At 39.1% G+C, this 24,490-nt stretch overlaps 2 protein-coding genes and 2 long non-coding RNA genes across 4 annotated transcripts in view; 1 reads left to right on the top strand and 3 right to left on the bottom strand.

Annotated features, from left to right (window-relative positions):
- LOC306820410 (polyunsaturated fatty acid lipoxygenase ALOX15B-like) overlaps positions 1–1,085 on the bottom strand; it is a gene marked incomplete at its 5' end in the record, with an annotated part of 39,846 nt that extends 38,761 nt beyond the window's left edge. The window contains 4 exons of the mRNA XM_079338240.1: positions 14–136; positions 367–448; positions 588–792; positions 942–1,085. Of these exons, the coding sequence (XP_079194366.1) occupies positions 14–136; positions 367–448; positions 588–792; positions 942–1,085 (554 nt within the window). The remainder of the gene's footprint in view (positions 1–13; positions 137–366; positions 449–587; positions 793–941) is intronic.
- A 2,607-nt stretch (positions 1,086–3,692) lies between these two features.
- Positions 3,693–5,973, top strand: LOC306820417. Its single transcript, XR_013778667.1, has 2 exons — positions 3,693–4,471; positions 5,359–5,973. It is a non-coding gene; the product is annotated as an uncharacterized lncRNA (long non-coding RNA).
- Positions 4,141–5,418, bottom strand: LOC306820418. The gene is made up of 2 exons (XR_013778668.1): positions 5,348–5,418; positions 4,141–4,474 (listed from the first exon to the last, which is right to left on the bottom strand). It is a non-coding gene; the product is annotated as an uncharacterized lncRNA (long non-coding RNA).
- Positions 5,974–10,823: 4,850 nt separating the features above from the next.
- On the bottom strand, positions 10,824–20,661 carry LOC306820003 (polyunsaturated fatty acid lipoxygenase ALOX15B-like). Its single transcript, XM_079337629.1, has 16 exons — positions 20,592–20,661; positions 20,245–20,395; positions 19,898–20,102; positions 19,103–19,184; positions 17,819–17,941; positions 17,594–17,697; positions 16,713–16,879; positions 16,415–16,558; positions 14,765–14,968; positions 14,574–14,660; positions 14,295–14,479; positions 13,856–13,949; positions 12,770–12,854; positions 12,568–12,668; positions 11,810–11,980; positions 10,824–11,679 (listed from the first exon to the last, which is right to left on the bottom strand). Exons 2-16 carry the CDS (start codon positions 20,386–20,388, stop codon positions 11,500–11,502), a joined length of 2,076 nt encoding a protein of 691 aa, XP_079193755.1. The 5' UTR covers positions 20,389–20,395; positions 20,592–20,661; the 3' UTR covers positions 10,824–11,499.
- Positions 20,662–24,490: the final 3,829 nt, after the last annotated feature.

Genomic DNA, 24,490 nt, shown 5'->3' with positions numbered 1-24,490 from the left:
TTGAGGACTTAACCCTGTGGTTGCAGTGAAGATAAATTGAGTATTCTTGGTAAAGGAGAAGCGGACCTCACAAGGCAGAGAGAGAGGGTCGTCTGCCTTCATACAAAGAGGAATTCCCTCGGCATACACATCCCAGCTAGAAGAAAGAACAACAAAATGATCAACTTTGGACTGTCAAGAAGCATTTGCATTTACAGTTATATGGCTTCTACATTAGAGTTATTAAAAAAACAGTGGCATGATAAAAAATGTAAAAAGGCTGGTGTATTTTATCATTAATTAAAAATGAACATATTGAATTAAAAGAGGAGCAGGTTTGGATGCATGTTGGCTTCAGAGGGGATACTTTAAAATAGTAGCACTCACCAGTATTCTTTCCCTCGCAGCGCCAGCTCCTGCATACGATCGTACTGGCCAAGAGGATGGGTGTCATCAAAGGCTCTCAGAGCTTTATGAAATAAACAAGACATGGTTTGATATTTGTAGAAACATTTTCAATATGGTGGCATGCATAGTAAGTTGTATCTCTGTTAAAAAGTTTCCTGTGATTTAGAAGCAGTATTTGAGAATAACTAATTTCCACAAACCTGTTCCCCCTCTGAAGCGGTGCACCTCACCATCAATGATCCAGCGGTAGATGGGAACACTGTAGATGTGTCCTTCAGGTGATTCCACTTTCACTTTGAAAGCAAACCAGGCGTCGTCAGGGAAAAAAAAGGGCCCCTTTTTCACCAGCTCTATCAGGATCAATTCTCCAATAGAGACTGGGTTGGTCACGGTAAAAGTGGACTCCTGGAATAATTACAGAAACAGAAGACATGTAGCTGTTAAGATAACGTGTAGCTATGAACTTGATGATTAACACAGAAGCACTGACTATACAAGGACAGGTGGTCAAAATCAAACACATTTACATTTAGAGAAGGATATTTTACACTTACTGTTCCTCTGCTGAAGGGTAAAGCCCCTTTGAACTGGTGTTGCTGGCTCTCCCCATCGGCCCCCACCAGCTTGATGTAGATATTGTTAAATGTACCGGACCAGAGGAGATTGCCAGTAAACACGGTCACTTTATAGTCAACCATATTCACTCTGGAAAGTAAAAGGAGTCCTGATGAAAAAACATTTTGTCAGATATTTTTCACACAAAAACAGGTATTTTCAGTAAAAGATATCTGTTAAAACACTAAAAATGACAATAATGGCATTTAGAAAGTACAATAACACAATATTTAAATAGTGTAAGTGTTTTAAACTGAAATCATGAATTGAAGCATCTCTCTCTTACCTGTCAATGAGGCCTATAGCTCATAAGAAGAACTGCTCTGATGAATAAAGTCACCACCTCTTGGTCCTCTTTTTATACATGTAGTTTGGTAGGAGTGTCCAGTCAAACATTCACCAAAGCTTGTAAAACATCAGGAGGAGGATGCAAACTATGACAACATAATTTCAAGTTCAAGTTGTGGTCATATCACAGACATTTCTTTGAAGCACTTCAGCAATAAAATGTATGCCTCGAACAACATCTGTACAAAATGTATTCAAAGACAGTCACAATAAAAAACTTTATCAAAGACATGAGCGCAGAAGTTAAAATATAGAAAAACGTCTTTTTTTCAAACATCTAATATATAACTTAAATCATAAACTTAAATTAAACGTATAACTTAAATCATCATAAATGTAGTATGCAAGTGTGCAGAATAAAGTTTGCATTTAAGACATACTTCAGTTTACCGATAGAACAATGAGAGATCTTATGGCCAACTTAAACGACTACAACAATAAACAATTCAACCTCAAACACAACATGGCAGAAACCAATTTCAATGATACAGTTGAAAAAAACATTAGTGCTCTTTAAAGTTAGTTTCCAGGGAATGGGACGACTCTTACTCCCTGTTGTATAAGGAGATTATAACCTCACCACATAGCCAATCAAATATTGTTCTTTATTGTTTCTTTGACAAGGCCTTGGTTCATTTAGAAATGCTAGATCTCCATTTATATTTGCTAACATGTCAATGGTTTATGTAATTATCTGGAGTGCAAATGCTTGAACATTTCTACTGACTACTTAAAAAAAAAAAAAAAAAAACTTCTGTCTTCTTCTTGTATGTTTATCATTATGAATGTGGCACAATGTACCTATTCATACCTATGAATACGTATCTACAATTCAGCAGGTTGATGTGAACAAGGACCCACCTATAATTGTGCAGAAGTGGATACAAAAATCATACTTAGTGCAGTCTCAGTTGATAAATTAACACAGATAGGTTTGATGATGTGATATGAGAAAAAAGAGATGCAGTGTTAGCAGGATGTGACCTTTTTGTTTGACTTGTGTCATCAGGCTGGGACGTTTCCTGAGATTATGACACAGGTTTTACTTGAACAATGGGAGGAAATTTAATGATAAAACCTTTGGAGTTCGACTCCTATAGATTGCATCTTGCACATCAAATACCATGTCCCCAAGACCTTACATGCCATGCATGGCATAAAGACGGGTAAGTATTTAATCAGAAATGTGAATCTTTACTGTCCATCTTTTTAGCTGTGTTATCTAAATCAATTAAGCTTAATGAAAACTGATGTGAAAATTAAAGGTGACTTATGGAGTTTACATTGTTTTTTATTTGAAGCATGAATACTGCTAGAAAAAGAGTGTAGATATTTTAGATTGGCTAAAACGTCCAAGACTGAGGATGAAGAGACTTTCTTCTTACCACCAGTACAGCTTAAAGGTGCACTATAGTTTTGGAAATGGAAAGTTGGAGAAATGAACAGATTCTGTGGTATATGTTCAAAACTCTACAAACAAACTGTCCTCTGAGGAAAATTGTGTAACCACTTCAAGTCAAAACTTCATAAAGGTACAGCATATCAATATTTACGGATTATAGTCTTCTTCATCATCACTGTCGCTGCTGGACTCTCACAATTCTTAATAACAGGGGAAGTCATGGAAAGGAGTTGATATTGAACAGTTTGATTCTCTAGGTGCTGAACCCGAGCTCTGGTGCAGGGAATAACACAACAAGAAAAAAAACAAAATCAGTAGCACAATTCCAATAAACAGCAGATTTATCATAGAAGGAAGAAAGAAAGAGCAGGAGTCATTAAGAGGGATATTACATCCTGCAATGATTCCCAAATATGTGCCTTTGGGGTCTTGACGAGTAATACAGACTAAGGGTTAACGAAGAGGTTGAGACCATTTTTTTTTTTTTTTACATATTCACTGATCGAGATCGAACACAAAAAACATTAGTCGGTGAAGGTGAAGTGAAGGTGTGAGGATCATGAAGAACATAATAACTTCCGTTATATTCTTCGACCGGGGGTAAGATTAACAGTCTGAGTCTGATTTCTTTTCCAGTGAAAAGTTTGAGTGTGGTTGCTTTTCCAATGAAAAGTTTGAGTGTGTTTGCTTTTCCAATGAAAAGTTTGAGTGAGATTGCTTTTCCAGTAAAAAGTTTGAGTGTGGTTGCTTTTCCAGTGAAAAGGTTGAGTGTGGTTGCTTTTCCACAGCAAGAGAACGGAAGTGGAAACATGTACTCAGGCGGGAGGGAATCAACAAGCAGTTAGAGGGAGTGGTATGGGGGAATAATCCACAAACTATGCAGCTCCCCTGAGGGTTTTGTGTTTTCACCTTTGGTGGGAGACGCATGGACAGAGTGGTCTTTCACAGCAACCCACTGTCCTGGCCAGAAGGTGTAGAGCGGTCCAGAGGCCGCTGGAACGGGTAGTGCAGCTTTCACCGCCTGATGGAGACAGAAAGGGACCGTGACAGACTTTTGCAATATTTCAACATGTTATGTTTTAATAAAGCAGTAGATGTAGGAGTTAGTTTTGTGCTGGTTTCCCCTCCAGTGTTATCTAGATGTTCAAACAATATTTCATAAAAGTTAAGTGAGGTGCGTGCACGTGTGCGTGTACACATTTACATGAGAACAAGCGGAAGTGCTTTTGTCTAGGGTAACTTGGTGTCTTCACAACATTTAGCCAATCTGCTTTTTAAAGTGCCATTTTCACACTCATAGCGCCACCTGACTGTAGATGGGAGGCACAGTGTGTTTTTAGCTTGAACCCCTACAGAGCACTTACTTCTTGTTCGGGCTTTCTTAATAAAATGGATGCCATTATCACTGGAGTTTAGGTTTAGGTATGTCCCACCTTGGAATGATCTCTGTCAAAAGAGCTTTTGCGACGGCACTTCTGTCAACATGTTTAGTTGGAAATGCTTCGACACACATGGAAAAACATGTAAACCACAGTTTCAAATATGTTTACAGTCAGATTTCAGAGAAGAGCGATGTTTTCATAGTGCTTCAACGTCATGAACTACTCCGAAGGGATAATGGGAGTTAGTGTAGATTATGACCATTTTAGATGCTAATTTGCAGGCCTCAGTTAAAGCCACAAGTTCTGCTGTTTGTGCAGAGTAATTACCGTAAATTCCGTACTATTGAGCGCACCTGGATATAAGCCGCACCGGCTAAAAATAAGTAAATAAATGTATTTGTACATATATAAGCCGCACTTGATTATAAGCCGCAGGTGTCCACGCTATAACAAGAGCTATTTACACAGACGTAGGCTACCGGTAACATCCGCAAATACTGTAGCGTCCGTACGGACGTTAAAGGACGACGAGAGCGTTCAAATAATAACTTTTAATAACCCGATCACTGTCGGCCGTGACCACGCCGTTTACAGCAGAGAGCAACACATAACTTGCCGTAACAATCCAACTCTCTCCCCCAGCGTTCTCTCATACAGCCACTCAACACGTTCTCGCTGGTGCATTCACTGACTCTCCACATAATCGGAATTATGAACACATTATCAACTACTGACTTTACAACATGAACCGTTACAATACGAAGCCTAGCCGACGGTGTCTGTAACACGGCTGATGAAAAAGATGACCGTAATATATTTCACAAGAAAAAGTCCATCCATTCACTGCCTCAGAATGACTTCATTACTCACTTCCTCAGTCTCTGTTGTCGCTGTCAGTGTCATCTTAACGTGCAGCAGCTCTGTTAGCTTCTTTGACAGCCAGGTCGATCGCCTTTAACTTGAAAGCTGCATCATATGTATTTCTCCGTGTGTTTTCCATGATGAGGGTGCGTGCATGAAGCGCAAAATGACTGATATTAAGATCCGACGTGACGAAGTCAAATGTTTTTGCGGCAGAAGCTCATTGTCCCCCATAAAAAATCCATGCATTAGCCGCACCGGAGTAGAAGCCGCAGTGCTCGAAGTGTGAGAAAAAAGTAGCGGCTTATAGTCCGGAATTTACGGTAGATGACAGTGAGCCAGAGGCCAACACATTGTTTTTAGAGCAGACAGCGTATTCTACCCTATTCAGTCCAATGTCAGAGCAGGAGGAGAAACCATCAATGAACGGGATTAGGTCAGGGTTAATTAGGGGTCGGTCAGAGATGTCAGCACGAGGTGTGCAGACCTGACAGTGAAATTGGGGAGGCCAAACAAGATGGTGGAATAGCGCAATCACCTGGCAGCAGACAAGTGTCATGCTTTTTGATCAAGCAAAATAATGTAAACATTACGAGAAACAAGGACTGTAAGATCGGAGCCAAAAATGTCACGTGAAGCTAAAACAGCTTCTTTAGCTGCTACTACAGCTATAAAAAAACCCAGGAAGTTCCACAGGGTCAAGTTTGGATGAAAAGTAGGCCACAGAGCGGAGTTTATCACCATGCATTTATAACAAGACAGAAGAGTGAAATTCTCCCTTTTCATCCACCGTTTGAACAACAGGACAGGAGGGGTCGGTAAGACCTGAGGCAGGTGGCCACTGAGACGGGGCTTGTTTTAATCAGAATCAGAATCAATTTTATTGGCCAGGTATGTTTAACACCCAGGGAATTTAATTCAGTCGACTGTGCTCTCTCTCTACAAAATAAACATCAAATAATAACAATTAGCTAAAATTGCTCGAAGGAGCGCTCAGCTTCAGGAAGAAACATGCGGAGAGAAACTAAACTCTAAACAATCCTTCCTGAGGCTCCATCAAGGACATACAGATAGCCGCCAAAACAATGTTAGAGTCAGTCTTTCAGAGGATTGTTTGTACCATTGTTTTCCATAAACATGGTCGAAGTCATTAGACGCATGAGAGGTACAGAGTAAGTCAGTAAGTCGCTTGAAGTTTGAGTCAGGAGCAACTTTTCTTTGGTCATTTTAACAAGTTGCTGGGTCGATTGTCCTAACTGTATTCTCAACTCATAGATATATTTCAGTTCAAATGGGGCCCATTGTACAGCTGTAACACGTGTCAGGATCGTCATCATTAGGTCTATGATGAGAAACCAGAAATGAATGACGTAGCTGAAAATCTTTAGATTAGAAAACCTTTCTCTAATGGTTTCCTCAGAGGCAGATATAGAATAGATCTATCTGCCACTATATCTAATTGGGTTAGACAAAATAAATCTGTGATCACAGAATGAGTAGCCTCAAAATCAACCAGAAATTTAACCAGTTTCCCCAAAATTTCTATCGTAAACACAGGTTCATTTTGAAATGCGGGAGAATCAAAATAACATAAGTACCCAAAATAAGTAAATAAACAAAAGTTCCTAAAAAATAAGTAAATAAACATGTTTCTAAAAATAAGTAAATATGTTTATAAAAATAAGTAAATAAACATGTTTATAAAAATAAGTAAATAAACATGTTTCTAAAAATAAGTAAATAAACATGTTTTTGGCAGGGGTTGTGTTTGTAACTCTAAGTGTGTTAATGCCTCCTGTGTGTGTAACCTATGTGAATCAGTAGAAGCAGGCGCCGTTTCAACAGAGTGTAGCAGTGTGTGTGTGTGTGTGTGTGGTATCTCACGCCCCTGGGCAGGACCCTCAGCAACCGGGTTGACGTCCGCACCCGGAGTCCCAACCTCCCGTCCGTCCCCACCGGTGGCTCCTCCTTCAGCTCCTCCTCGCTGCAGGCAATCGTCCCTTCAACGGCTAGGTTGCCGGCAGTAATAGCACACGTCAGAATGTCAGTCAAGGGCTCGGCCCCCTTCGCATCCGTGTCTTTGGGACAGGCCCTGGAAATGGCAGATCCACTGTCCATGAGGAGCTTAGCCTTATGCAACAGTGTCTCTCTTGTCTTTTCTGCTCCCTTCTCGCTCATTCACCATGTCCTGAGCGTGTAAAACGTGTCTTTGGAGCTCTCCATACCTTACACCATGACACCATCTTATGTACAACATGCATGTCTGCCCTGCAACATCCATAATGTGGTTGCAGAGGAGGACTGAGTGACGGCTAAAGGCTTCCGTCAGGCAATGCAGGAAATCAGCAGCTTGCTTCTCTGAGGGCTGCATAACACCCCTGATAGCGCTAGTATCAGTGTTTCTGAAGAATTCGTCTCTCAGGTCTCGGGTCAGAGTAGCAACAGCAGCTTTGTATTCCAGTGTCTGTGTTATCCCAATCCGGATGCTTTGTTCTTTGGTCTGGAGCTGGCAATGTTAGGGCTGTCATAACGTTGCGATGTTGAAGAACCGTTAGCTGGGCCCTGTTGACCACGGGGAGGAGGCTGGTCGTCTGGTTCCGGCTGGTCTGGTTCCAGTGGTGGCAGGGACGGCGGCATGGGAGGGTAGGAGTCCAGGTCCGAGTCCGTCACCCTGAGGGCCTGCAATGGGGCATATAAGGAGACAGGCGTGAGGTATCACTAAACCTATATGGAGGTGGGCTGAACTGTTTTTTTCTTCCAGTTACATTTCCACTTTAAACTCGTCCCTCTGCCATCCTTTTACATGACCTTTTTTCCTCTCTCTCTTTTGCAGCAAGAGTCTAACTGCAGTCTTCCACATTCTCGTGCATTTGCTATGACTCCCATATCTTTCCAAATCCTAATCCTTTCACCTTTACTTTTTTTTTATTTTTATTTATACTGTATTTATTATTTATATTTGTATTATTATTCTAACTGATTTAAGCTCAACGAAACTCCTTCTGGACATCCATATTCATTCATCCAGTCATTCAGACATTCGAAACATTTTTCACCGTATTTGTTTTTTTGTTTTTTTATCCCATAATATTACACACTGGACTGTCGGGGAAAGGCACATGACACTTAGTGGATCCGGACCCCGTGTTACAGTCAAGACGTCTCTTGCTGGCTTTCCTAATTTTATCGTGCTGAAATACTAAGGGCACTGACTCGCCACGGGAATATTCTCTCACTTTGAATCTTCCCTTGGAAAGTCCCCTGATTCTTCAGATTTTATAGTGCTTGAAATCATAAGAGCACTGAGTCCCCCGGAGAAAATCCAGAGCTCTTGCTTTCATAAAGTTTGAAATACTAAGAGCACCTTGAATTTTCCCCTGGGAAGTCCTGATTCCTTTTACATTTTTTAGTGCTCGAAACCATAAGAACACTGAGTCTCCAAGAAAAAATTCCTGATTTCTATACTTTATAGTGCTTGAAATCATAAGAGCACTGATTTTTCCTTGGAAAGTCCCTGATTTTCCCTCTTTATAGTGCTTGAAATCATAAAAACACCCGTCCTCCCTTTCCCCGAGAGTCCATAATTATAATTTGAATAGTATCTCACCCAGTATTTTCCCCAGCATTCATCCAGTGTCTTTTTTTCAGGCATGTGCTGCATGTGACGTACTGATGATAACCTTTTAAAGATTTATCTGGAGAGCAGTGGTGGAAAACGCCCAAGATGAATTTGGGAGACTCCGGTGATATGTGATGAGGTTATTTAATGAGTCTGTGATGTGTGTACATGCTGCTTTAGTTACCCCACTCACTGACAGCTGAAAAAACAGGTGTGAACAGAACATAGTGAGTCAGTCTACAAATCACAAGGTCAGAAGTAGTAGCATCATTCTTGGGCACTGATGAGAGACTCCAGGGCTGGCTAATTTTTTTAAATCAGTCTTCACGATATAACCAGTTAAAATACAGGATCCTGATATCGCGGCCTGTAATCGGTGACTTGAGATGATCAGACATTTACTTTTCAGTCCGCCGGTAGATAAGTGCTGACTTAAGTTCTTAGGTCATTAAACTGTAACCGGATGAGAAATGTGTCCGGAAACCAGAGGTGGAAAAATACTAAAATATTCAACTTAAAATACTGTCACTTTGACAACATTTTACTTAAATACAAGTAAAATAACCAGTTAAAACATTTATTCAAGTAAAAGTAAAAAGTAGCTGGTATAAAATGTACTTTAAGTTCCTCAGTTACTTTATTTTAACAACCGATCTCTCCTCTGCAGTGCTAAAAGGACAAGAGGGTTCAAATCTCAAAAAGTGTTTTTAATTAAAGGCAAAATCTTTACAAACTGAAGTGCAGTAACAAAATGTGACACATGACATTTTTTATCTTTAAGGAGGTACAGTAATGTACGGTCGCCCTGAAGGTCACCTGCTGCAAAATGTATTTCACAAGCCGAGAAGGGCATGGACTGAAGTCACGTCAGTGCAAACATGTGACTCTCTGCCGATGTGTCGTCTATGTGCGAGTTACTTTGGTCGGCTTCAGGTGTGTTGGAAGAAAGGTTGCCTTAAAGTCAGTTTTTTCAAATAATTGGATACTTGTTGTGGAGCCACATTTGTGTAATAGTTCAGTACAGGACTTGGAGTACCTTGAGCATTTAAGACGCTACTGTTTGGAGTGAAAGGCCACAAGTGTTTTCCTGCATCCTTGTTTATGCACCGTTTTGTTTAGAAACCGTTCAGTTAGTTTATCATTCACATATCGCGTTGTACAAGCACTTATGTTTTTATTAGACACCTGCAGTGGTCTCAGTAAATCAACTCAGTTCTCAGGCTTATGTTACGGGACAAAGACCCTGAATAAGTAACTTATTACATTAAGAGCCTTATTCATACCGCTCATAATGTAGCAATAGCTCATGATGTATTAATAGCTCGTATAGTGAGAAAAGTGTTGCATTATCATCATTTTCACTTCTGCAATTCAGGGTTGGAAGGAAACACTTTCACCTGTGTCTGTCTGTCAGCAAGAGCACACATTTCTGCAAAAATGTTGGAGCATTAGCCAACTTAGATGCCATATTAACCTCCGCTCCCAATAAGTGTCAGGCTAGTATAGTTCTAGTCTTCAGTGTTTCCTGTGTTACTTTCACTTTTAGGTTTGGTGTTTAGTTTTTCTTTTGAATTTGTGTAATGTCTTGTTCAGGTTGTATTTTCAGTGTCAGGTTTTACTTTGTAGTTGTCGTCAGTGTTTCTGGTCTTTTGTTCTTTGCTCCTCTTGTGTTTTCCGCCTGTCTGATAAATGTCCTCACCTGTGTAACCAGTCTCACCTGGGTTTGATTACCCCTGTGTCTATTTAGTCTCTGTGTTTCTTCTCCTCTGTGTCGGTTCGTTATTTGTGTCTTTGGTAGTCTGTAATTTGTCGTTAAGCTTCCACTGCTTCTGCATTTACTTCGTTTTTCTCATCAAGGCTTTTTTAAAATTTATTATTTTGAGTTTTGTTTTTGCCTTTTCTGAAATAAACCTTTTGTTTTTTACCTGCAACGGGGTCCTCCTACCTTTTTTTTCCCAACCTGTGATCTGTGACATGTAATGCCAATTTAATAAAGGCCTTTGAACATTATTTTCCTACAACTTATGTTAAATACATGATACAAGCAGCATCATTTTCAAACATAACAAAAAAGTCAAATCAAAAGCATTACAGATGTGAACATCAAATGATATTATTTAATTTTAAACCTTTATTTAAGCCTCGAATATCATTGAGATTTCTCTCATTTACAATGATGTGAAGATGCAGATCAAAACAAACAAAAGAACACAAATAATACAACAAAGACAGGTCAGGTGTATCTCAGGAGAAGCAATTACACACTGGTAAATTGGTTTGAGATCTTTGTCTTAATCTGCCAAGAGAAAAAAAAGTCTCTATCTTGAGAGACTGTACTCTACATTTTTGGAGCTAAAAAGCTAAAAGCGAATTTCCCTATTCTTAGTTTCCTAGAGTTAACACTCGGAACTTGGAGCAATAGACAGTTGAGCGTTTATGTAAGATGGTGTACGTCCAATAAGAGATTTATAGATGAAGACGTGATTATCATGTCTCTGTAAAAGAGCAATGCAGCCAAGATTATTTGATATTTGATTTCATTATAGCACTCACATAGGTTGTCACTGAATTGTTTGTTGCAGACAGTAATTCAGACAGTGAGTCGTATAGCACAGTTTACTTTATACTGTAGTCATACAGCAAAATCCTAAATATTGTTTTAGCAAATCCAAAAGGTTTTTTTGATTAAATGTCCTGCATAATACTTCACTAAATTGGAGAAAATTATAATGACTTGATTAGGAGTTAAAGCTGTGAAGAAATTACCAAATAAATCACTACAGCTGTTTAGCATCTAATGTTCATATGGTTATGCAGTTTCACTTTTCACTGCTTTCGGTAATATAAAGCTGCATTTTGAAAACTGCTGGAGGTCACAAACATACTCAAATGGCCACACTATTTTCTGCCTTTTTTGGATCCATGTATGTGTATGGGACTTCAAGGCTCTCGTTTCTGGCTGCAATTGTTCCACTTTGCACTTCAAGCTTTCCTTGAAAATCCTGAATCAGCTTGCAGGGAGTCTCCTCACTGAAATGGTCGTCTGGGAACTGGCCTAATGGAACCTGAGGACATTAATGAAACCATTACAATGAGTGTTCCTCCCCAATATTTAAGTGTGTATTACAGTTAGACTTCTTCTTTACTTATTCAAAATAATGCAATTTATGTTTTTCACATGTTGTGGGAACTTACAAAGTCAGTGGACTGCTTGCTGAGTAACAACAAGGTGGCCATTATATTAACTGTACCACTGACATCAGGAAGCGTCTGCAGCATGGTGGCTTCGCTTGTTGTTCCCTTGGTGGTTGGTGGAGGAAGTTGTAAGGATGGGGGAGCGTTGGGCATCCAGGCACCATAGTCAAACTGCAATGAATACATGACTCATTCATTATTATTGACTCATCCTCACATGTCTTTTTCAATACTTTGATTTTATCCTACAAAATCATACCTCCTATTTTGTGAAATTTACTCAAATGTGTTCTCAGATGCAAAAAAACAAGACTGTCATAAAAAAGACATTTAACCTGCTAAAAGTCAGAATACTAAAGGTTTCATTGTGAGGATGTTAACAGCTTTGTGAAAGAGTTGCCTTACTTGTAAGACCAACACTATAATCTCTCTCTCTCTACTGTATGTAATACAGTGTTAGGAAGTCATCTTAATGTGTTTTAAGTGCATTATTTTTTTACATTTTTTATCATTACTGTTGCATACAAAACTGTTCTTCTCTTTTTCCTCCAGTAACAAACTACGTGCTTTCTCAAAAGCCAATTTGAAATGGGGTACATACTGTATCTTCTCTAGACGTATTTATCTTAAAAGCTTACTGACAACATTTCATAACAAATGTTTTTATTTTTATAGCATTCCTCTCTTTCTCCCCATTTAAAAAAAAAAACCAAAACCAAATCAACCAGTTACACAAAAACAATACTACAACAATTCACCTGTCCAGAATTCACGACTGCGTGCTGTACTGAGCAGGTGAAGATCACCATGGTGACGAACTTCACCATCTCAGCAACTGTAGTAAAGTTCTGTGGAATTCCTGAGAGTTACAGAAAACAAGAGTCAATACTTAAAATATCAACGAAATGTTGTGCTATAATAATGTAATAGATTCAGATCATGTTTTTAAGAGTAGCACACCTGAGTCTGCGTTGGAAAGGAATCCCTGGACAAAAATGTCTGAAATCCACTTCTGCAGTTCAGAGTCCTGATTCCCTGCACAAAGCTTTCAGAAGAGTGGAGAAGTGCAGGGAAACAGGATTATGTTTCAAAATAAAGCTTTACACAACTGCAGCCAATAACTGTTGTGTATATAATAAATATAACAAATATATCTGATAAGATAGATAAGATAAGATAATCCTTTATTCATCTCACGAGCGGAGAAATTTACAGTGTTACAGCTGCAAAGCAGGATTGCAGAAGAAAATCACACAGTGCAAAAAAATTAAAATAGATAAAAATATAAGTGTAGAAAAAAAAACATGCATCAAAAACAGTAATCAAGAGCTAGTACGAAAAAGAAATGTGCATCAATTAAAGAGCTATTAAAAACATGCCTCAGAAAGGAACAGTTGAAATGCCAGTAACTTAAAGATTTAAGTCTGTATAAACAGTATGAATACTATCATGCACACTGGAATTTTATTGCACAAATTGTCCCATAAATAAATATTGCAATGCAATCAAAATTAAGAATAAAAATACAGATAAGATCAGGTGACATCTTATAATATTATTATTGCACCAGAAGTAGGAGTAAATTGTCCAGTTTGGTGTGTTTTATGATCTACTGGGAGCAGCCTTGGTTAAACAATTAATTGTGTCATCTGCAAAAAAAAAATACAAATTTGAATATGTTGGAAACTTCAATGCTGACAACCATCAAGTGTCCTTTTGATTCTGATAGCAGAATTTTTTGTAGAACCAGTTATAAATCTCATACAAACAAGTCAATACATTGGAGTAATCAACTGTATCAACAGTTTTAGAAGGAGACACATTTTTGCATTTTTTATTCTTTGTTTTGAAACTAACTTTAATAACTGTATTGCATGAGTGTGCAAAAGGAACCTTTGTTTGCCCATAAAAATAATGGTTACTACCCTTATGGGTACCATCAGGAACCCATAATAAGCCCACATGGGACCCAGCTAGTTTGGGCCCCAGATGGGAGAAACCTGGGTTGCCCATGTGGGTCTAAGCGAGGGCCTATGTAATGCCCACCTTGAGCCCACATGGGGCCACCATGGAAACCCCGGACAAAATTAACCGGGACCCAGCTGGGCCGCTCAGATGGGGCCCATTCACCAGCCCATACCTGACCCATATGGGCCCCGCATGGGTGTGTTGACAGGGAAGGGGCCAAGCCCAACTCCTGAAAAACAACCCCACACCATAATCCCCCCACTCCATCAAACTTTACACTTGGCACAATGCAGTCAGACAGGTACCGTTTTCCTGGCAACCGCCAATCCCAGACTCGTCCATCAGATTGCCAGATAGTGAAGCGCGATTTGTAACTCAAGAGAACGCGTCTCCACTGCTCTTGTGTCCAGTGGCGGCGTGCTTTACACCACTGTATCTTTGCATTGCACTATGTAATGTGTGGCTTGGATGCTTTTGGAAATATAGTGTATGTATACAATTGGTGAAATACTAAAACGAATGCAGAAAATACCTGTGGATGATATCCCAAAGCTTCAGTCCATCGTCTCTGTAGTAGTAGTTGGGTATAGCCTCTACCCCACGCTCAGCGATGTCGTCTGGTATGCAGAGAGAGCTGTAGGTCAGTGAGGCTGTTGCTTTCTTCAGGATTGTGAGTATTCCATTTCTGCCACAAGCTGAAAACTAGAACCAGTAAACACAAGGAATATTGTTTTAAGATAGGCACTGTACATGATATGATTAAGGGACTTTGTTGAGCTTGTTGGTCTTTACCTACCTTTGTTAAAGTACCAATCTCAGAAATGAGCAGCTTTCGAGCCAGGAGGTTGATCTGCAGGGTGTAGCGAGTGTGAGGGATGAGCAGCTGAGGGAACAATTGAACTATATGTTAGGAACAATTGTGTAAAAAAACATTAGAGATTTGATGCCTCTTTACTATGTAGTTGTGTTTAATACTTAAATATAGACCTTGTACAGAGGATGCACCATGGGCACATTGCGCAGCAGAGATACAGCAAAAACTTCAGCCAGCAGATGAGTGCGCAGCAGGTGAACATTGAGTTCATGGTAGTTGAAATCTGCACTTCTCACAAAAATCTTGGCCAGCAACCAGTCGTACTCAGTGTCTGAAGGATAAAAGATGGGATTGTCTGCTCCAGGAGTCTGCTTTAGCTACAAGAGAAGAAAGTGAGATGTAGTTCATATATTTAGTCCATTTACAGTACTGGCTACTAGTTTTTACAATGTTCCCTCCTGCTGTCTGTTTACTCAAAGTGTGTTCTGCTTTCTGTGATGATCCTGATTTTTTTTTTGTTGTTGGCTTTTTTAAATCTTTGTTCTCTCTTCGTCTTCCCCTCTCTTTCTCCTGTGTGGCGGGGTGGCACGGGGTGTAGCAGGCGTCTCCCACGCAACAGCTGATAAGGAACACCCGTTTCCACTCAGCCCTGGTCTTCACTCTGTCTCTTTGGGCAGTGCGCTGTGTTCTCACTTTTTGTGCTTCTTGGACTGACTTAGAGGTGTTTAGTGGCCTTTTTGTTGTGTTTTTGTGTAGCCTGAGATTTTGTCCGTGTTTTCTTGTGCTCAGGTATTTTGGTGTGCCTCGCTACTTCACCCATTTCAGTGCATGAGATTTTTTGTCTTTGGGTCCTCTGCGGTGATAATTCTACTTGCCAGCTCCTTGCCTCCACTGCCTTCCCAAAGTAATGCCACCCCACACCATTACTGACCCTCCGCCAAACCGGTCATTCTGGAGGATGTGGCAGGCAACAGAATGTTCTCCATGGCGTCTCCAGACTCTGTCAAGTCTGTCAGATATGCTCAGTAAACCTGCTTTCATCTGTGAAGAGCACAGGGCGCCAGTGGAGAATTTGCCAATCTTGGTGTTCTCTGGCAAATGCCAAATGTCTTGCACAGTGTTGGGCTGTAAGCACACCACAACTGTGGATGTCGGGCCCTTATACCACCCTCATGGAGTCTGTTTCTGACCGTTTGAGCGGACACATGCACATTTGTGGCCTGCTGGAGGTCACAAATGCAGGACTCTGGCAGTGCTCCTCCTGTTCCTCCTTGCACAAAGGCAGAGGTAGCAGTCCTGCTGCTGGGTTGTTGCCCTCCTACGGCCTCCTCCACATCTCCTGATGTACTGGCCCTTTCTCCTGGCATGCTCTGGACACTTCGCTGACAGACAGCAAACCTTCCTGCCACAGCTCGCATTGATGTGCCATTGTGGTTGAGCTGCACTACCTGGGCCACTTGTGTCTGTTGTAGACTCCGTCTCATGCTACCACGAGAGTGGAAGCACCGCTAGCATTCAAAAGTGACCAAAACATCAGCCAGAAAGCATCCGAACTGAGAAGTGGGCTGGGGTCACCACTAGTTGGGAGTATTCGACAAAATAGCTGATGGTTAATGGTGGTTAATGGTGCAAGAGATCCCAGTTTGTAGATATGCCTTTTTAATGTTCAACTTTTAAAAAATGTTGTAGATTATTCCGCTGACCCCCAGGCTATAGTTCGCAGACCCCTGGAGGTGCTGAGACCCCACTTTGAAAATCACTGCCTTACACAATACCCTAAATTTACCTAACTTTAATATTTACTCTTCTTGAGTCACTCTCACCTGAATAGCGATTGGCTTCAGCTTGTCATCAGGTGTTTTGTGAAACAGGACGAGGGGAGCCATCAAGTACTGCTTCTTCCCGTTGATGATGTTTGTCTCCACTCCATCCAAAAGCTTGTAGTCACACAAGTATATGTTTCCTTTCTGTTTGAAATTATGGTAAAGAATGAGAGATTTTTACTAAAAAATCATACAATGTGGATATTATAAGTGATTTAACATGCCATGTGGAAATGCAAGATTCTGATAAGAATGTGATAAAAATGATAAGATCAGTGAGGTTAAACAAAAAAATTACCTTCAATTCATCATCCAAGGTACACAGACCAGGGAGAGAGATCGAACTTTCAGACACAGGAAAGTGCTCTGGGATGGCTGAACAATGCCTGATCATTGTGGGGTTAATACCGTTTAAGAACTGGTAGCCAAAGAAAGTGTCCTCTTTCCAATGTTCAGTGGTGAAGTCTGTCAAAATAACACCGGAAAGTTACTGAGTTTCAAGATTAAGAGAAGACAACTACAGCGACGCAGCTTACTGATACTGATATAGTCATTACCTAATTTTGAGAAAAAACATAAGAAAACATTGAAAACCATCTACCGAGTTTTTAACACTTAAGCAAAGTAGAGAAGCCAATATACTACTCAGCATTCATTAAAAATGTGAAAATAAAAATGACTGAGAAATACATCTTTAAGAAGCATTATATAAATTCTGTGTAAACTTGCATGAAAACATTATTTTGCAGACAGAATCAAGTTTTTCCGTAAACTAGCAGTACCTAACTTGTGCCAAAACTAAAATCTGTCATAAATCTTTATGACGAATTATTGGTCATTGGAAAATTACCACCAACACTCTCTCAAGCGACAATCTCAGTGCTATTAAAAAGACACAAGGACCCCTTGTCTAAGAGTCTTGCTCTATCAGCCTCCTTGGTTGCGACTATAAAATCTTAACCAAGATCCTTGTGCAGCGATTAGCAGCCATTATTCCTACCATCATTATTGAGGACCAGACAGGCTTTGTTTCTGGCAACAGTCTTTTTTTAATGTACGGACGTTGTTTAGTGTTTTACTGTTCCCCAACTCTTCTGTACAACATGAGGCTATCCTCAGGCTTGACGCTGAAAACACTTCCCAGAATATCCATGCCCACCCCTTGAAGATGTAGCATACCTGATATATCAGTGCGCTTGTCGCCGAACACCCGTTTGATATCCTCGAGATCAGTCCACCCATCTGTGCTGAGAGCCAGATGCTTCAGTCCCAGCTCAGTCAGCCTGAAATAAAATACAAATGGCAACTTTATTGTTTGTTCTTGAACAGTTAAATAAACAGGTCGGGAAAAAGGTACATTGTTTTATTGTTGGAAACATGTCTGATAGAATTTGAGGACTTCACCCTTCTCCTACAGTGAAGGCCAATTCTTTTTTCTTGGTAAAGGAGAAGCGGACCTCACAAGGCAGAAAGAGAGTGATGTCTGCCTTCATACAAAGAGGAATTCCCACTTCATACTCATCCCAGCTAGAAGAAAGAACAACAAAATGATCAACTTTGGACTGTCAAGAAGCATTTGCGTTTACAGTTTTACATTAGAGTTAATAAAAAACAGTGGCATAATAAAAAAAAAGAACAAAGCTGGTGTATTTTATCTTTTTTTTTTTTTAACAACTTTATTTTCAATTTTACATATTGTTACATTAAAGTCTGATAAATTGTATCCCACCCCAACAAATAGAGGGTGTCTTAACTTGCATGTAAGCACTCAAATACAACATGCATCTAGATGGTGATCCTCTTAATGATAGCAATATAAATGTTGATGCCACAGATACAAGAATAAGATAGACATTACAATAATACAACAATGAAAAAAGAAAAAAAGAACAAAAAACAAAAACAAAACATTGGACATACAATCACAAAAATAACCCGAACTGGCATGTTCAGATTATACTACTCGTGGCACCAATATTTTAAACCCCTCAGGAGAAAGTATAGGTAACAGTTCCCACAACCACAATCAAAGTCTCTTCACTCAACAGTCATAGAGCCTATACATCTCTATAATTTACCTAACTTGTAATGCAATGCAATCTATGGAATTACTATTACATAGGTTAAAATAATAAAGATTTCCCAAATATCTTCTGAGATGAGCTCCCCAAAGTCTCCTTTACCAAGCTGTCTTAGTTTATGCTCCACAGGGGGCAACTATTCAAAATAAGTTTGTATATTTTGGATATTGCACCTTTTTTAAATGGATTGACATTGAAGATTGAGTAAGCGAGATCTTGGTGTCGATCCTCAAGGTGGGTCTGTGTCTGGCATGTCCGTGGGATCAGAGCCTGCCTTTGACTTTTGAAACTTTGGCATTTTAGACAGCTTAAACTTTCACCCAGACCAAAAAATGATTAGATATAGACCCTTAGATATTTGAGACACAATGTAGCTCAAGCAGGTATAGAGCAAAATGTGTTAATAAATGCCCTTTCCAAGCAGAGCTCACAAAACTACGTCCTCACAAGTCACATGCTCCTGATGCCCCCACTGTTTTATCAATCAATCAATCAATCAAACGGCTTGTTTTACCAGTATTTGAAAAGAACATATTGAACTAAAAGAGGAGCCGGTTTGGATGCAGGTTGGCTTCAGGGGGGGATACTTTAAAATAGTAGCACTCACCAGTATTTTTGCCCTCTCTGCACCAGCTCCTGCTCACGATCTGACTGGCCACGACGATGGGTGTCATCAAAGGCTCTCAGAGCTTTATGAAATAAACAAGACATGGTTTGATATACAAAGAAACACGACATGGTTAGGTTGTGATAGATAATCTGGGACACCTAAGCTTTAAGTAATTTATTTTTTCTTCTACAACATTGAAGTGAAAAAAAAAAATGGTGTTGAATGCAAGCAGGGATCTCATGTTTCTGAAATTAAATGAGTTTACTGATGTGATGTCATGCATGGTCAAAAAATTGGTCATTACACATGAAGTAACCCTTGTAAAAGTTCAGTGACATAGATAAAATTTGTGTTAAGGAAATTAAATCTGTTATGAATATGAAACCTTTCAAATTTGTGACAGAATTATTTTGGTGGTGTGTTTTGCGTATTAAATTATTTAATAATAACGGAAAATGTGATCAAAACTTAACATGCTAAGTTAATAACCTTTCTAATAACATGTTCAGTTAATAACTTTATTTGAAGTTTAATCTAATTAGTAAATGAAATAACAAGTAGTAAGCATTTACTTGCGTGTTTTGAGTAATTTAATGTGAAAACATGTCAATAAAGCACTTCAGACTTTAAGTAGACTGACTCTTAATACTTTATTAAAACATATCACCTCTGTTACCTTACATAGGCTACATTTTCAATATAATGGCATGCATAGTAAGTTGTGGGACTTATCTCTGTTTAAAAGTGTGATTTGGTAGAAGCAGTATGTGAGAATAACTAATTTCCACAAACCTGTTCCCTCTCTGAAGCAGTGCGCCTCACCGTCAGTGATCCAGCGGTAGATGGGAACACTGTAGATGTGTCCTTCAGGTGATTCCACTTTCACCTTGGAAGGAAACCAGGCGTCGTCAGGGAAAATAAAGGGCCCCTTTTTCATCAGCTCTATCTGGATCAATTGTCCAATGGAGACCGGGTTGGTCACGGTAAAAGTGGACTCCTGGAATAATTACAGAAACAGAAGACTGTTGAGCTAAAGTGTAGCTATGAACTTGATGATTAGCACAGAAGCACTGACTATATAAGGACAGGGGGACAAAATCAAACACATTTACATTTAGAGAAGGATATTTTACACTTACTGTTCCTCTGTTGAAGGGTAAAGCCCCTTTTAACGGGTGTTGCTGGCTCTCCCCATCGGCCCCCACCAGCTTGATGTAGATATTGTTAAATGTACCGGACCAGACGAGAGTGCCAGTAAACACGGTCACTTTATAGTCAACCATTTTCACTCTGGAAAGTAAAAGGAGTCCTGCTGAAAAAACATTTTGTCAGATATTTTTCACACAAAAACAGGTATTTTCCAGTTAAGATATCTGTTAAAACACTAAAAATGACAATAATGGCATTTAGAAGGTACAATTGCACAATATTTAAATAGTATAAGTATTTTAAACTGAAATCATGAATTGAAGCATCTCTCTCTTACCTGTCAATGAGGCCTATAGCTCATAAGAAGAACTGCTCTGATGAATAAAGTCACCACCTCTTGGTCCTCTTTTTATACATGCAGTTTGGTGGGAGTGTCCAGTCAAACATTCACCAAAGCTTGTAAAACATCAGGAGGAGGATGCAAACTATGACAACATAATTTCAAGTTCATTGTTTGTTTACAGGGGAATTAGCTGAAATGGTAAAGGAAATTTCAACCTCATATAGCCAATCAAATGCTGTTCTTTATGGTTGGTTTGATAAAGCCTTGGTTCATTTAGAAATGGGAGAAATCACATTACATTTGCTAACATGTCAATGGTTTATGTAAAATTTGAAGTGCAAATGTTTGAAAATTTCCTTGACCAGTTATTTAAAAATAAATAAATATCAGCAGTCTTCTTCTCGTATGTTCATCATTATGCAGCCTATTTATGTAAATACACTTCAGCAGGTGCATGTAAACAAGGACACACATGCAATGTTTTGGTTTTCTGGTAACCCAGGGGCAGTAATGCACACATAGCCTACTTATTTTTACTGAACTTACACTCATGGCTAACAACTACAGCAGTGGTGTCCAAACTTTTTTTCTTTCGGGCCAAAATTGTCGCGTTAGAATCGCTCACGGGCCACAGGGTTTTTTTGTTTGTTTTTTTTAAATATTGGAAGGAACTTTTTGTATTTTGACCTCTTCAAAAAATAATGTAATACACAATAACTAATTGCAGTGGGAAACTGTTGTGTTCTAATTTTTTGGAAAGAATAGTCAGGCTTTTATAGGTCTCCCTCGCTAAGATGAAAAAGAAAAAAAGAACGAAATGTGCCATCTGATGAGGCCTCGGGCCAAAATCTTCTAATTCTTCGATTGAAGTCAAGGGCCACAAAAAATCCACTCAAGGGCCACAAATGGCCCCCGGGCCGCACTTTGGACACCCCTGAACTACAGCCATTCATGAGGCATTTAGGTGCAGAGGACAATTAAGGAAGTAAAACACGGTGTGCTGGGAATCATCCTGAAACTACCGGTCAGATGTTTTGAAACATCTGATTGAAATATACGTTATTTTCTTGAAGATATTTCCATCCAGCTTAAACGTTTGATATGCGTTTCTTCTATGAATAGAAATAGTTAAGTAGATGCCTTTGTATGTATGCATTTCTGTTGTGTGTCTAAACTTTTGAAAGTAGTGTATATTGTCACCTTCCTAAAATAATGGCCCATGTAATTTTTTCAGGTTTTTCAGAAAACTTGACTGATATCTATTGATGAAGCAAATTGTGAAAGAAGTAATGACACTTGGTGTGCATGACGTGTTTCATGGACTGGAAACCTGTACCCTGTGGGTATAACTGTTACCTTTCTAAGACTGAGTTCAAGTTATCTCGAATGCCGTTCATAATGATGTGTGCTGAACAACATCAGGAAGCTCCTATCTGTGAGAACATGCTACACAGCTCCTATTATGGCTCTTGTGAATTCCTGCATTGATGTCTTCTTACATGCAGTATCAAACCCCTGCAGATGATACAAAATGCAGCAGCATGACTCGTCTTCAATTTATCTAAAAGAGCATGTCACTCCACTGTTCATCTCTCTACTCTGGCTTCCGGTTATTGCTCATATCAAATTCAAAATTCAGCTGCTCCCTTATAAAACAGGGACATGAAAAACTCCTTACCTAATCTATATAATGCAGGCAACCTGGGGGGGAGGGGGCACTTTACTAGTAGTCAACAACAGATTAAGATTAAGATTTTGGACATCTATTTTTATGCACCAATTTGTGCCTTTTGTGAAACACAATTATGATTATTATGATTTTCCTGTTAGTCAGATAAATGAATTAATTTGAATACTCCTATAAACATGTGGACACATGGCACACATGGTCACTTCACCGGTGTCTGATTAAACTCAAAGCTGATTGTTGGCACTTCACTTGTGTTGTATACAATCTGATGTACGTCGCTTTGGATAAAAGCGTTTGTAAAGTAAATTGTAGAGCTGCCATGATGGTGCTGTATTTCAGCTGTGCTGTGTCTGTGTGTAGCGTTGGCTGCACTCCGATGAATTCACACAGCTCTGTGAACGTTTGTCACTGTTGCTGATTGTCACTGCGTTGTTATTAAATAAATTAAGTAAAAGTCATCATCATACTTCAATTAATTTCTATAAGTTAGTATTGGGGGAAAGGTGTGATTTTGACATTTGAACTTTAAAACATCAGATCTTTTTTTAACATGAATACACAAAATCTTTGTGGTGATCATATCAACATTTTATTAAGGAAAAAGGTTTACAGTCACCGAAGTTAGAATGTAATATAATCAAATATGTTTTGTTAACAGAGAATAAAAAAGAAGTACACAAGTTATGTTGGCCAATTTAAATGTAGATTATTTCTGTGGAAGACAAACAAAGTATAAATAAAGGTTAAGATACCTTTATTTTTTAAACAAGATTAAGAGATGAAAAAGGTATAAATGATTTTAATCCAGATTAAATCTCTTCTCATGTTCTTTGCTTTTATATTTATTTCTATTTTTTCTTTAAGTCACCTTCCTAAAATAATGGCTGTAGTCATTCATCAGGTTTTTCAGAAAACACAAAACAGAACAAATATTGAATATATGATATGTATATGTATATGATATTTATTAACAATTCCACTCAAAACAGTTATGACGACAGATGACTGGCATACTATTATCAATGTCTGTCATTTACTTCACATACGAGGAATAAATGACTTGGGCAAATGTTTGAACATGCCTATATGTGACTTTGCCAATTTTAAACTGAGTTCTTGGCCACTTGAGCCCATTTTTTTTTTAATTTGGTTTGTAGGCTACTCAGCCTTTTGTTATGTAGGCATATCTTGTATTCAAAACCAACTGTCATGGTTATAAATATTGTTATCTTTCAAAGACAGTTCTCCTTGACATCCCAGTCAGTCCCTCATATGCAACCACAGATCAACATCCAGCCTGGTACAACCACACTAATGCCCACAGAGTCTGCCTGGAACCTGGCTGTCATGATTAATGCTAAAAGTTCAAATTAAATTTTAAAGTGACTTGAATGCCCGGTCATGTCGATTTTTCTGTACAACAACAGGAAGAGCATGTCACTCCACTGTTCATCTCCTTACTCTGGCTACCAGATACTGCTCATATCAATTTTAAAATTCTGCTGCTCTCACAAAACAGTCACATCATTTAATACAGGTCTACAATCCATTAATCCAACCCACATGCTAAAGATGGGCGTCTGATCCGACCTTAACAACAGAGTCCCAAGTCTCGAACTAGACTCGTCTAATCTCAATATTATAATAATTAATTGGTTCAACCTTCAGGTTGAGTATCCCACAATGCATGGCTAACTACAGATCTGAACTGTTTTTGATCAAAACAGTATTTTAATGTTGAAAATTGGCTGTAAATTAACAGCAATCGTTTACAGTGTGTTATTGCACCACTACGGTGGCCGAGAGGTGCAAACCCTCCACAACAGCTAAAACAACATGCATTTCGAAAAATGTACGCTTACACAAAGACAGATGGAAGGAAAATAACAGTTCTTATTCAGGCAAATACACTTTATTTTCACACACAATAGAACAACCTCAAGAAACAGGCTAAGCAGGGTGACAACCTACTGTTTAGAAAAATATCTGCCACTTCACATTTCTTCCCCGCTCCCTCAGTCACTGATCCTGGCTTCTGTCTTCTAGGCCTGATTTATTTATTCATTGTAAATTGCTTAAGAAGTGATGTATGTTCTGTTTGACTCCGGAGAGTGAAAGATAGCTTTGCAAAGTAGTCTCTGGTTGATGTATAATTTATAAATCCACAGTAGGCCAATGATTGATCTAAAACAGTGATGATCAC

The sequence above is a fragment of the Symphodus melops genome, assembly GCF_947650265.1.
Source record: "Symphodus melops genome assembly, chromosome: 2".
Classification (NCBI taxonomy): Eukaryota; Metazoa; Chordata; class Actinopteri; order Labriformes; family Labridae; genus Symphodus; species Symphodus melops.
The sequence above is the reverse complement of the archived record's forward strand: the minus strand, read 5'-3'. Positions and strand labels throughout refer to the sequence as shown.

Coding starts and splice junctions, on each gene's coding strand:
- LOC306820003 (XM_079337629.1), bottom strand. CDS start 20,388: ATGGTTGACTATAAAGTGACCGTGTTTACTGGCACTCTCGTCTGGTCC. Junction 16,880..17,593: donor CAAGCGCACTGATATATCAG/GTATGCTACATC, acceptor TTATTTTGACAG/ACTTCACCACTGAACATTGG. Junction 14,480..14,573: donor AGATTGGTACTTTAACAAAG/GTAGGTAAAGAC, acceptor TACTGGTTCTAG/TTTTCAGCTTGTGGCAGAAA.